Here is a 12,963-nt window from a genome sequence, read left to right on the forward strand (position 1 = left end):
CCGTTACGTACGCCCCAACGCCGACGTAGTTGCCAAAGACTGCTTCTCGGGGTCGCGCTCCTCATTCTGAGCCTACATTCGCGGGAAAGTCACGTTTTCCCGTCAGGCGAGCGCGGGGGCCAACTCTCGAGCAAGGCCGTCGGAAAAAGGGCGCCGTTTGCGCGCCCGCGCGCGGCGGGAGGCGGAGAAGGAGAGGAAGGGGCGCGTGCCTGGCGCATGCGCCGTAGCTATAAAGGGGGAGGGGTGGGTAACGGAGGCCCCGGTTACGGTGGCTGAGGAGACGCGGAGCGGGAGCCGCGCACCGACGGACGGAGCGGCGGGTCAAGTCCAGAGCGGCCCGGCAGGGGCGAGCGCGGCAGCGGCGGCGGCGACAGAAGCAGCGGCGGCCGGTGCGGTGCCTGGGCCTGAGGGGGAGAAGGCCGGCGAACGGAGACGCCCCCCCCTCGGAGCGCGTGAAGGGAGCCCGGCGGCAGCGGGGGGGCGTTTGGCGGCCGGGCCCAGGTGAGGCACCCGCTGAGTCACCTGCCGGTGCGGCGCTCCGTCTTGCGGGACGGCCTAGGCCTCGCTCGACAGCGCCGGAAAACCCCTCCCGTCGTGCGGGCCTTAGGCCCGCAGCCTCGCCTCGCCTGCCCCGCGCGGTTCTCCGGCGCGCGGCGATAACTTCACAACGCCCCTGCCAGGTAGGCCGCCCGCCGCCGCGAGTTGAGCCTGGCCGTGCCGCCCCGAGGCCCCCGTGGACTGTCAGACCGGGCGCCCCCGGGGCTGCCTCCGCTGCGGCGCATCTTGCGGGGTGGGGGTCTCTGCCACGCGGACCCCGAAGAAGGAGCGGCTTCATTCCAGCCCCTCCGCGTGTCGCTCCGGGTCCAGGCGCCGCTACCGCTTCTGCCGCCCCCGCCGGAGTCCCGGCCTCGGCGCTGCTGGGGGTCCCGTGCAAGTTCCGCCCCGGTGCCTTGCCTGTCCCTGCGCGAAAGGGCTGCGGGTGGCGGGCCGGTCCGAGGCCCGGGGCGGGAGGCTCAGCCCTTTGGAAGCCCCTGGGGGGCCGTTGGGCACTGCCCGGCAGCGCTGGCCTTGAAAGAAGCCCCCGAGCATCCAAGGGGGCTGGGTGGGAGGCTGCCCGTCGGCCGTCCTGCCTGAGCAGCCAAGCCGTTTGAAAACCTCTCGAGTTTTCATCCAGAGTTTCTCTCTCTCTCTCTCTCTCTCTCTCTGCCGCCAAAGGCCCATCCGGGCCATGCTAGGCGGGGGTCATTTGCAATCTTCACTTTCGGTCTTTCGGAGCAGAGTCGCAGGTCAAAGTGAGAAAAGGCCGTTGGGCTTCAAGCCTCAGCCGGAGGTTCTGTTAAAGGGGGGCTGCATTGGGGGGCTCACACAATCCAGGAGGAGTCTGGAGGGGCTTGGCTTTGCAACTGGACAGAGGCATATTAGTGGACCGCCTCGGGCAAAAGGCCCCTGGGCAGCCTTATTAGCTGTCTTGTTTGATCTGGAGTGTGTGAAGCGTCACACTTGAAGAAGGATTTGGAGAAGTTGCCTGGGTCTCATTCTGGCTGCTCTCCTCTGAAGCAAGCAAGCCCGGGGGGTGGGGGGGGAGGAGGACTGGGCGGGTCTTGAGATTGCAGAAGAAGAGGGTTGAGCCCAGAGCAGGAGCCTGAAATGAAAGGAGACTAGAAGCAGGGATTTTCTGACCATTAAGAGCAGCAGGGAATCAATCTGCAGATGCTCAGCTGGGGAAGTTGGTGGCCACCCAGGGAGGTTTCCTGCCCTGCACTAAAGAGCCTTTCAACTTGGGCACACTGTGATACTTGGAGTGAAACTTTGTTGCACGTTTTTTTTTTTCAGACAAGCTGCAAGATGTGATGTCGGTTTTTGTATCTGTTCTTTCCCCCCTCATAGTTCCACAATGGATAAACGAGGTGGATTGGCAGAAGCTGTGAATGGAGATGCATTGCTTAATATGAACATAATCAGTACAACGAAGTTCCCTCATCGATACACAAAAGTAAGCAGCTACAGCTTTAAAGTGTTGCTAAGTGGACATCAAAGTGCCTCACCCGTTCTTTAAAACAAGGCTGTTTCTGCAAGTATAGAATTAAATTTGGAAACTGCTTTTCTTGTTTGGAACTTGATTTTCATATCCATTTTCTGTAATAAGGCATTACTGAAGTGCTATTTAAATTGATGCCCTGTAAACCACAGTAGTGTAAGGTGTAAAGATATGAATTGGCTTATAGTTGCAAAGCACTCTTGTAATTGTTTATTTTACTAAATGTTTTGAATAGTGAACAAAGCCAACGATTTTATTATTATCAATGTAAATTATGCTACTTTTCTTATTTCCAAATGTTTAGAGTAAATGTATAATTGTTCAGATACATATATGTTGTATGGTACAAAATTACATGACAAATTGTGACATGGAACTATGTGCAATGCTGGCTAATCTGTAAAAGTACTATTTACACTATGACAATGTCACAAATCTGGATACTTTACTCTTTGGTTGCTATGCTTTTTTGAACCAGCATTTCCCAACCTCTGCAACTTGAAGGTGTATAGATTTCTGGGAGTTGAAGTTACATATTGAAGTTACATATCTTAAAGTGCTGTGATTAACATACATACATACATACATACATACATACATATACACACATGTGTATATGTGTGTATATGTATGTATATATGTGTATGTATATATACACAGAGAGAGAATATGTGGATGGATGGATGAATGGATACATACATACATACATACATACATACATACATACGAGAGTAGAAATCAGAATTTTATTTTTTAATGTGTGCCAGTGTGTTCACGGAAAAAAGTGACAATAAAGGTTATCTTATCTTTGGGAAACAATGCTTTGGACTATTGATCCATGAAATTGTCTCAATAGGTGCTGTGAATACACTCTTGCATTCCTGTTTTTTTCCTTTTTTAGGAAGAACTTCTGGACATTAAAGAACACCCCCAGTCTAAACAAAGGCCGTCATGCCTCTCTGAAAAATACGACAGGTACTTCTGTTAAGCCTACAATATGGGTCAGTTTGGATGTTGGCATGTTTATTAACTAGGAATTGCATGCATTGCATACTATATTTTATATATCAGTAAATTTTGGCTTTAGTGCAGCTGTCTAGAGGTCTGTACTTTTCATTTAGGAATAATAGAAAATGCAACTTGTTCATTTTTCTTGTGACATTTTATTGACTGTTAGTAAAAGGTGAAACAGTGTAAATATAATAATAGGCAAGTCTAAATGTAGCACCAAGTATATGTAAGGACCATTAAATTGATAAGGATAGTGGGCAAAACTTTTTCTATTCTAAGGATCTCCAACTTGATTAGCATCATTTGCCTAATTCACTGCAAATTATAAACAATAATGAAATAGTTCAAATTCAGTCTTTATCCTTAGGTTGCAATAGCAAGAGGTCCTAACTTTGCATGTTTGTCCTTGGAGAGCCTGTGGTGGTTGCCAAGGGGCTCTGCCAAATAGGAATGCTATTGTGGTGCCTGTCACTCACAGAAGAAGCAAAAGAAGCAGAAGCTTCAGGTGTGTGATGTCATCACATCCTCAGTAGAGGAAACAGTTTCTCATCCATAGTGATCATCTCTTCATAAAGCAGATAATTTTAGGAGTCCTGCACATTTTGGCTAAATATTAAGCAGTAAAAATAGAGTACCAATGTGATTTTTATTAAGATTGCTTTACATGTCAGAGACTTAATGCAATAGTATCTATAAACCTGTCAAAATACTTTTGGAGGACTAACCTAGAAGTTATTATTTAGCAGATCATAACATCCAAGGATATTTCAATTTCATTTACCCACTTCAAAGTATACACTTTGGCTTCAACTGTTCATAAAAGAAAACGTTTTATAAATTGTGCAGAAGAGTTTTTAACAAGTTTTGTAAGTGTGAGCTAAGTATAAATGACAGAAGTTTTAACAAGAGCCTTCCTGCCTAACTGGCTGCACCAGCAAGTTATTACAGGTAGAAATCCCAAGCGCTCCACCTCCCCATTAGCAGCCTGCAAAATTGATGAGATATTTTGATTGGTTGCTTGATTGGTTTTGTGTTCGTATAAGCAAGTGGTATATGGTTGCCTTGCAACTACGGTAGTGCTGGAGAAGTGCAGTGATTGCTTGCCCATTTTCATGGCCCAGAGGCTTTCTTGAGTTGACATCATAGTTAACTTTTTCGGTGATCAGCGAAAAAGCACTTGTCACCGAACTGTTACATTTCAGTGTAACTGTAGAAGAAGGTGACAATTATGATAGTTCCATCTTTTGTCACTGAGTGTGTCAACATATAAAGACCTTTGGGGGAGTGTGAATTTTGGAATAGAGCTGCTGAGATAGTGCCTAACTCACAGAGGACTTCTTGGTGCTGAAAGTTGCCCAATGCCCTCTGGCTTTGCATCACATTTTAGCCCATGTGATCTGTGGGACAGTGAATATTCCTGCCTAAGTAATGGGGAATAATGTTTTCCTGTTAAATTTCCTTATAATTGAGTGCCAGCCGGTCTTCTCTCCATGCATTTTCGGAACCTGCATGTTGATTAGCTTAAGTTTTCACAGATACATTGCAGGGCCCTGCAGCCCTCCTCTGAGCTTCTTTTGTACAGTAAATAAATGCCATTTCCTTAGCCCACTTTAAAAAAAAGGTTTTGGTAGAGAGATGTGTATGCCACAGCAGAGAAGACCAGGGCTTCCTCTGGCATTAGCGATCTGGTCCCTGTGTTCCCTTACACACTATTTCTGTTAGAACAATCTCATTGAAAGCAAACCTAGATGTGTCATTTTTTCCTGCCCCAATACTGGCTGAAAAAGTACTTGGTTTCCAAAGTATAGTTTTGGTATTTAAATTGATGGCTCCTTCCACTAATTTGTATTTATTTCCCTTTCAAGTCATCATTTTTAAACTCATTTGAAAAATCTGTATGAAAATCCTCCCTCCATATTATCAAGGGAAGGCTACATCTTTTAAGAATCTTGCCCTAAAATTCTTACCTTTCTACTCATGAGCATTCCTTTCCGAGTGCCTGTCTATTTCTGGTAGTTTCTCCCAGCCCTGTACAATTGGACAGAGTTGGCGTGCTACAGGCTCCACTGATTAAACAGGGTCCCCAGGTGGGAACCAGGAAATGGGTGTTTTCCCTCACAGTGCTTGCCCTAGGAACACATCCTCCCAGAAATCCAGATAGCCCCTAACTGGCCTGTTTAAACAGTCTTTAAAAACCCGGCTTTCCCCCAGACCAGGTCAGGGTTATTTACAAAAGATCCAGTCAAATATCAAAGTACTAATTTTTGTTAAAACAACACAAATGTTACCTTGATGGACATGTTTGATGTTCTGTTATTAAACACAAATAAGTTTGGTTTCAGTAGTAATCCAAAATTCTGAATGCTGGATTTCAAGGGCCAAAAACTTTTTTAAAAAATCTTGTTGCTAATTAAACCTGTTGTGGGAATTTGCAACTACAAGCACCATCTATAAATAAGGGGTACCAAAGCTTTCTATGAAATGCTACACTGAAAAAGGTTTCTTGTAACATCAAGTTTTTGAAGTGTTTGTGTTTCTGCATTCATGTTTCCATTCTGAACCACTTCAGAGGTGGTGTATAATTAAGGATGATATACTACACTTTCCAAGGCTAGAACTTAATCAAGGAGGGTGTAAAGTTTTCTTTGGTCAAAAGCACTGAGTATCTGAGATGTTATGAAACATTGGCCTAGTTACTGATCTATTGCTTATAAGTCTTCTACTCTTCCTACTAGTGGCAGCTGGAATTATTCTTTAGCAGGGATTCTTTCATAGTTTGTCTTAACTGGGATTTCTGGCTTCTTGCTTCCAAATAAGACAGGTGCTAGAAGCCAAAATAAAACCTTTATCTATTGAAAAAATACATAATACAAGTGTAGTCAGTTGCTCTTATTAAAAAATTAAATTCAGATATTGAAAGTTATTAGCATAATCTTTCCAGGTATGAATTTATGAATCAAAATTCATAGTTCCAGAAACTATAGCGTTTGCCAAAATTAAAGCTATTACTCTTAAGAGATCTAATTTTGGCAACTTGTTATTTATGGAAACTGAATGAATTTTGAATGTTATTAAATATTAAATAAACACGGTTCAACAGTGTTGAAGAGTTTACAGCTGAGGTTCAAACATTTGATAACCCATTGAGTGCTTTTCTTCAGTTGATGAAGTTAGTAAGCGTTCTCTTAGTGTGGTTATCAAGCCTTAGCTCTCATCTTAATAACTTTGTAATAGGAATTCAGTGGGTTCATTAATAGTTTACTGAGGTCAAGATGTATTATATACACAGATTGTATATATGGCACTCCCAGTATCTATTCACTCGAAACATTAGAAACTTATTGACAAGACACTTCTTGGCAAATTTCATAGTGATTACTGGTAATTGATTTATTTCCATTGGCTTGTAGATTGGCTACATATAATTAGCTCTGGAATCTCCCCACATTTTTCTGTCGGACCGACTGACTAATTTCCTGGATCCTTCCCCCTCCCCATTCTTTTGGAAGATGCTTGCCATGTTCTTGCTTGCCGTGTTTTGATAATTCCTTTTACCTGTTCATCAGGTTTTTCAGAGGAAATACAAATATGTGGATCAGACAATTAGCAGGTTCTTTCATAAGCTAAGGCACAGTTCATCTGTCCCAGAAAATTTAAACTCATTCGGAGTAATTAGGCATTTCCTATTTCTATTCTCTTCAGTTCTTCACATGTTTTGATGAAATTCCTATTATTCGGATTATTTGAGGACCCTCTTCTCCCCAGTGGTGTCTATCCATCCCATCAGATCCAGCAGAAGAGGCATGTTATGGGTTCCGTCTATTAAAAAGTTGGAATGATGGAACCCAGGAAGAGAGCCATTCCTGTTGTGGCACCAGAGGTGGGCTGCTGCCGGGTCGGGCGAACCAGTAGTTCCAACCAGTGGCTGGGCCAGCCCACCTGCCCTGGCGCTATCCCGTCCTATATAATCACCATTTTTTTGTTGCCGCATGCATGCACCCGCTTTTTGGTTCTGGGCAAACCGATTGTTACAGTATGTCATGCCCACCTCTGTGTGGTACCCATTGTTTGTGAATATAATCCCCTTCAGAGATCAGATAGTCCTCGGCTTTTTGCATGTCTTTGAAGACCTGGTTATGCCTACAGGGATGGTGGTTAGAATATGAGGCAGAACCTGTGGAGTGATTATGTTAATGGTTGGGATGGTTTTACCTTGGCTTCCAGTTTGTTTCCATTGTGATACTGCTGTTATTTTATATTTTTAACTGCTGTTCCCCATCCAGAGTCATGAACAGGGCTCTCCAAATTTAGCAACTTTAATTAAGACTTGTGGAGTTCAACTCCCAGGATTTCTCAGCCAGCCATGCTGAATTCTGGGAATTGAAGTCCACAAGTCTTAAAGTTGCCAAGTTTGGAGAGCCCTGCTTTGGGAGTGCAAGATGGGTGGCTGCGTAAATTTAAATGAATAAATGTTGGAGAAGTAAAGGCCTAATAAAGTTCAGTACTAAATCTTTGTTGTTACTTTTGTTACTATTTTGCTATTCTTGTTGAGAAACTGTTACACTGTTTTTATTATTTCATTTCAAACATTCTCAGCATTCTTAACTAGTCTGAGTTTATCCTTCATGACTCTTTATACTCGTGTTTATTTATGTTTCTTTATTTATGACATGCTTTCAGTACCTCTTCTTTGAATCCGTTTTCTTTTCTAATTAGGTTTTCTTGCTATTGAATCTGTTATTGTTCGCCTGAGATTCAGTTTTTTTTTTTAAAATCCAATGTACTTGTTCATGTACAACTCACTCAGTTTTAATTTCCCTTAAAATGCAGACTTCCAGCATTTCTCCCAATAGACTTGCTTCTTCTCCCTTGTCATCAATTAAGTCTTCCTGTTTTCAAGAAGAGGGTTCTTTTTGAGTCCATTTTGAATGTTCTGTTCTAAAACTGGTGTTTGATTATCTATGTACCTGCAGGAATTCATTGAGGAAATTCTGACAGATTCATGTTTATCACTGGGTTTTATTTATTTAATTTTATATATCGCCCATCACATATGCTGCCTTTGTGTTTGGTTTTTGGTTGGAAAGAGTAGCTTCTTTGACACTGAATGGTATTGATTATATAGCTTTGATGGAGTCTTTGGCAACATGACTTGGCTTCACATTTGTCTGTCACTGATTACCAAATGCCAGGTGAAATGTAATGTGATTCTGCTTTTGCAACATTGCAGTGATGGGGTATGGGACCCTGAAAAATGGCATGCATCATTGTACCCAAATTCTGGAAGGACTTCGCCGGTGGAAAGTCTAAAAAAGGAATTAGACTCAGATCGGCCTGCCCTGATACGGAGAATAGCGGGTGAGTATTATATTCATTATAGGCTGCAGACTGAACGATAAATCTTCAATGCCATGAAGTGCTAATTTTAGATTCTGTTCTCAATTAGTAGACTGGATTAGCACTAAACCAGAGCAGGTCTTGTTTTTTTTGATAGTGGGTGGTGTTCATTTTGGATATTTTTAGTGGGGATCTACTGTTTTGCAAACAGAAGACATAATTTGCATGCAACTGAATCGCTTAACAAGTCGGAACGATTCCTCTTTCTTCTTGCATTTATTACGTACGTCCGCCTTGGCCTGTGGCTAAAATCTCTCTCAAATCTGCAGATCCCAGAGAACGGGTAAAAGAAGATGAATTTGATATAGTGCTGAGTCCTCAGAGGCGAAGTTTTGGAGGGGGCTGTCACGTTACCGCAGCAGCTGGTACACGTCGATCCGGGAGTCCCCTGGAGAAAGAGAACGACTGTGCCCGTATCATTGGGGGGCGCAGAATTGGGAGTGGAAGAATAATTTCTGCACGAAACTTCGACAAAGACCACCGAAGCAGTGAAAAGGACTCGAGGGATGTGAGAGAGAGAGACCGTGACAGGGAATACAAAGACAAGCGTTTCAGGGTTAGTGCAAAAGTGGAGGAAGTAGGAATGTGGCTTGGATTTGGATTTACATTTAGGCTTTTTTTAATGCAGGGATTGTGGATTCCTTGTGCATCTTCAAATGGTGGACATATTTGCAGCCTGAACTTCTGCTAAGATAATGCTAGTGTTTTTTCAGACTTGGGATGCATCAAATTGTGGAACTTGGTTGAATACTATAATTCCTGTTTTCTGGTTGAAAACAGACAGTGCCCCAAACCGGGTTTAGTATTGGTGAACTTGCCTTTAAGCATAGGAATAAGTAACTTTTTTTCTTAAAAACCTCTGAGGGGGATAAACTTTGCACTTTTCTATCCTTGTGAACATCACAGGATCTTTGATGGCCTGAGACCAGGATGGAGATGTACCATTCAACCCAGCAGTCAGAGAGTCCCACCTTTCTCTGTTCGGTTGTCAGAGCAAGTCTGTTGGTTATGAAAAGGAAACCTATTCAAAATGTGAAAAAGGAAAATTAGTTGTAGTCTTGGCCTCTTTAAGGGAACATTCTCACCTCTCATAATTTTTCTGTTCATTTCGTTCTTGCTCAGTACCGAGCCAAAGACTGGATAAGAATGTAGTAATGGTGAAAACCTGATATTTCTTGTGACTCGATTTCCTTTTCTGTGCCCTCAGAGGGACTATGGGGACAGCAAGCGTCTCTTTGGGGAACGTCGAAGGAATGACTCCTACACTGAGGAAGAGCCTGAGTGGTTCTCGGCTGGCCCCACAAGTCAGTCAGAAACCATTGAGCTGACAGGGTTTGATGATAAAATCCTGGAAGAGGAACACAAAGGGCGGAAACGAACCAGGCGCCGCACAGCCTCTTTAAAAGAAGGTACTTGATGCTGAAAGCCCCTTCCCCCTCTGGATCCACAGGCAGAAGGGCTCCATATAAGCTAAACCAAACTCTCATTTCTGTTTGTTTCTCTTCGGTCATTTTATTTCCAAGATGTTAGTTTACTGTTATTCAATAAAATTAGACTGAAATGCTTCTGTTGTAAAATCAACTTTCTGCTTTTACTTATCATGTGTACCTTTCTTGCACTCTAGAATGAGGTCCAGAATAAATACGTTTTAATGCAAAGGGCAGACTAATGAGCAGGTTTGGGTACTTTAGATCACCGGTGTAGTAGCACGATAGTAAGCCAAATAATAAGTGTACACATACAGATAAATTCATAATAGTGACTATTTTGATCTTCATCAGAAAGAAATGAGTGGAAGAAAAATATCACTGGATCTTAATTTGATCCTGGGGGGGAAATGGCTATAGGTGTGAATTTTCCCCAAGTCTTTGCTTACTTTGTATTTTTTACCTGTTGAAGTACATTCTCCGTAGTTGGCTCTTTCTAGGACCTCTGTGCTCATGAACCAATGGCTGAATGTGCTTAGCCTCAAGAGGTCTCAGGACTTCCTACAAAAAAGTTTTTGAAGGAAGTCCTGAGACCTCTTGAGGCTAAGCACATACAAAAAGTTTTTGAAATATGGAGTCACAAATATTTGAGACCACCAAAATTAGGACAGAGCCTTTAACTGGTACCTTTCTTGTTTCCCCCCTGAATGTTCAGCAGAGGGGCTCTAACATTTACCTCGAAATAATTATATGTAATTGAGAGAAGCTTTTAATGAACTGAACCGTAGCTGCCAAAGCCAGATAAGGCATTTAGTATCAAATATTTGATTTGAGAGAATCCTGAAAATCTTTGTGGCCAGGCTGATTTGGGGTTTACTTTCCCAAGGAATAGAATGCAATGGTGGAGTAACTGAGGAGGAAGAACTGCGTACGACTCGTGGCCAGGAGACGGCAGCTGACCAGGAAGTCCCCAAGGAAATGGTCCTGCCAGAGTCAGCCCCAGGAGAGTTTGATTTCAATGAGTTCTTCAACTTGGACAAGAGCGTTCCAGGCTTGGCCTCAGTGAGTACTAAAACAGCCTCCATTGCAGTAGGGAACATCTTAAAGCCAGGAATGCTCCGTCTCTGATGAATGAAAGTGACTTAGCTTGTTCCTTTGGCTGCGTAGAAGATTTGGGTAAGATTGGTCAATGGAATAGGGAGTTTAAAGACTCCAGAACGTTTGGGTGGATCTGTAGCATGTCCTCTCTGGATATTGGAGCAATTCACTTCCTTTCTTAGCCTCCTCATTTTGGTGATGGTTGCACAGATATAAACTCTGTAAATTTAAACCATTTCAATAACATGTTTTGCTCTGATTTTTCTATTAACATCCACTGAAGTTCTACAGAAGAGTTTTACTAAACTTCACTTCTGTTCTTAGTGGCTGGAATTCCACAAATCCTTCCAAACACAGTGGCGTTCCCTTGAAAGGCCATGGAAGGAAGCGACTCCACAGAATATTAGTATCTGACTAGCAGATATAACCAAATATATTGTTTGCATAATTGGTTTTAGTTATATAATTATAACAACAATCAAGCCTCCTAGAAACAAGAGCGCGTTGAGGTTTTCAGGAGAAACCTAATTAGGTATAGTGCTAACCTAACAGTGGCCTGCTTAGTACACAGAGTGCAGGTTAATAATTGGGAAGCAGAAGAGAAGGTGGCAGGAGGAACGGAATAAAAAGCCCTGCTTGGAGGCACTGGCTGGCTGAGTCCCTGCACAAATATGTCTTCAATTCTTCATTGTAGATCCCACTTGGTAAAACTCACAGGAAGTTCCCAGGGTCTCACGTAGAGAGATTTTCCATTTGTTCATGCTTTTAATCTGCACATCAGACATTTGATTAGCTTTCTCTATAAGTGGAGAGACATCAAAGGGAATATTGTCTAATAGAAGAAGGAAACTGCTCCTAAACATTGTACTTACAGGCTTTTTTTTTCTCACAAGAACTGAATTTAATGCAAATCTCAGCTTGTACCCAGAAACTATTTTTATAGGGTGGATCACCATTAGTTTTTACAGGGCCAAAATTACGCCTTAGATGGTAAATTCCTTTGTGATCATTTGTACTAAATTCCTTTCTTCCAAAGTGATAATTGGGCTCTCCCACCAGAGCAGGGCTGCCCTCTTGGGCTGGTTAGTAAGGGTAATGGGGTGAGGAATGGTGAGGTACAGATATTAGCATGGTGGACCCTTTACAAAAAGCCAATTTCACACAGCCTGATGAAGTTGCTTCCTGCTCCCAGAGGCTACTTCTCTTTCTGTCTCCAGGCCGACTGTGGTGCTGTGGCCACCACTGTCTTTAAGAAACCTAGTTTGTTCCTCAACCTCTCTGAACTTAGTGGCTAACTTATTTAGCAACTATTTATAAATAGGTCAGTAATATTTTTGAAAAACATGATTTTTCAGCGACCAAATTTTGTGTGCTTCACAATAGAAACCTTTAGTGTGAAACTGATTAAGGTCTGGTGAGTTTCAGGTAGCAATTGTGAAAATTCCAATCTAATTATGGTCACAACCGAGCTTGTTAATTTGTGGTCTGCACTTTTCAGGGAAAGGCAAACAGCTGAGGATGAGACACCTAAGCAATCTCTCCCCTTTCTCTTCCCCCCCCCCCATGAGGGAGCAAAAAATAAAGAAAAGACAAAAATGATGAGGTATAGGACACTGTGAGGGAAAACTTTATCGGAATGAGACAGCCACAACCAGTGATTGCCCATGTTCGCTTAGCAACCATTTCACTTAAGAGTTAAGCAACTGATTGCAGTTGCTAAGCAAGGAGAAGGTTGACCCCACCAGCCTCAATTAATCCTGCAAGATATCAAAAGTATGTTTCAATGAAGTTACAAAGCACTTTAAATGAAACATTTTCTTAGTTGCAAATCTAGAGGGAGGTGATTTGTGATAACGTGGTGTGGAAACCCAAGTTGACAGCCATCTGTCTAGGACCAGGAGTATGAATCTGGATTAAAATTGACACGAATGAAATAAAAAAAGAATCTTCTTAGTTTTGTTTTTGGTGGAAGAGCTTCAGATCCTTTCATGT

At 42.9% G+C, this 12,963-nt stretch overlaps 2 protein-coding genes across 6 annotated transcripts in view; one reads left to right on the plus strand and one right to left on the minus strand.

The window, feature by feature from the left end:
• SFI1 (SFI1 centrin binding protein) overlaps positions 1-168 on the minus strand; it is a 36,933-nt gene extending 36,765 nt beyond the window's left edge. For both annotated transcript variants that reach the window (XR_014176472.1, XM_081966586.1), the window contains exon 1: positions 12-168. Coding sequence is in view for 1 of the 2 variants with exons in the window: in XM_081966586.1 (XP_081822712.1) it covers positions 12-65 (54 nt within the window). In the remaining variant the exon portion in view is untranslated. The remainder of the gene's footprint in view (positions 1-11) is intronic.
• Positions 169-284: 116 nt separating this feature from the next.
• Positions 285-12,963, plus strand: part of EIF4ENIF1 (eukaryotic translation initiation factor 4E nuclear import factor 1) — a 30,992-nt gene continuing 18,313 nt past the window's right edge. The window contains exons 1-7 of one of the 4 annotated variants that reach the window (XM_081966591.1): positions 285-501; positions 1,888-1,993; positions 2,940-3,013; positions 8,280-8,407; positions 8,716-9,002; positions 9,654-9,855; positions 10,760-10,935. In XM_081966591.1, coding sequence (XP_081822717.1) covers positions 1,895-1,993; positions 2,940-3,013; positions 8,280-8,407; positions 8,716-9,002; positions 9,654-9,855; positions 10,760-10,935 — 966 coding nt within the window. In that variant the 5' untranslated portion in view covers positions 285-501; positions 1,888-1,894. Of the gene's footprint in view, positions 502-522; positions 681-1,887; positions 1,994-2,939; positions 3,014-8,279; positions 8,408-8,715; positions 9,003-9,653; positions 9,856-10,759; positions 10,936-12,963 lie in introns of those variants that run through there. The other 3 variants (XM_081966594.1, XM_081966593.1, XM_081966592.1) reach the window with 3 other exon arrangements.

Source organism: Natrix helvetica, assembly GCF_964273705.1.
Source record: "Natrix helvetica genome assembly, chromosome: 14".
Classification (NCBI taxonomy): Eukaryota; Metazoa; Chordata; class Lepidosauria; order Squamata; family Natricidae; genus Natrix; species Natrix helvetica.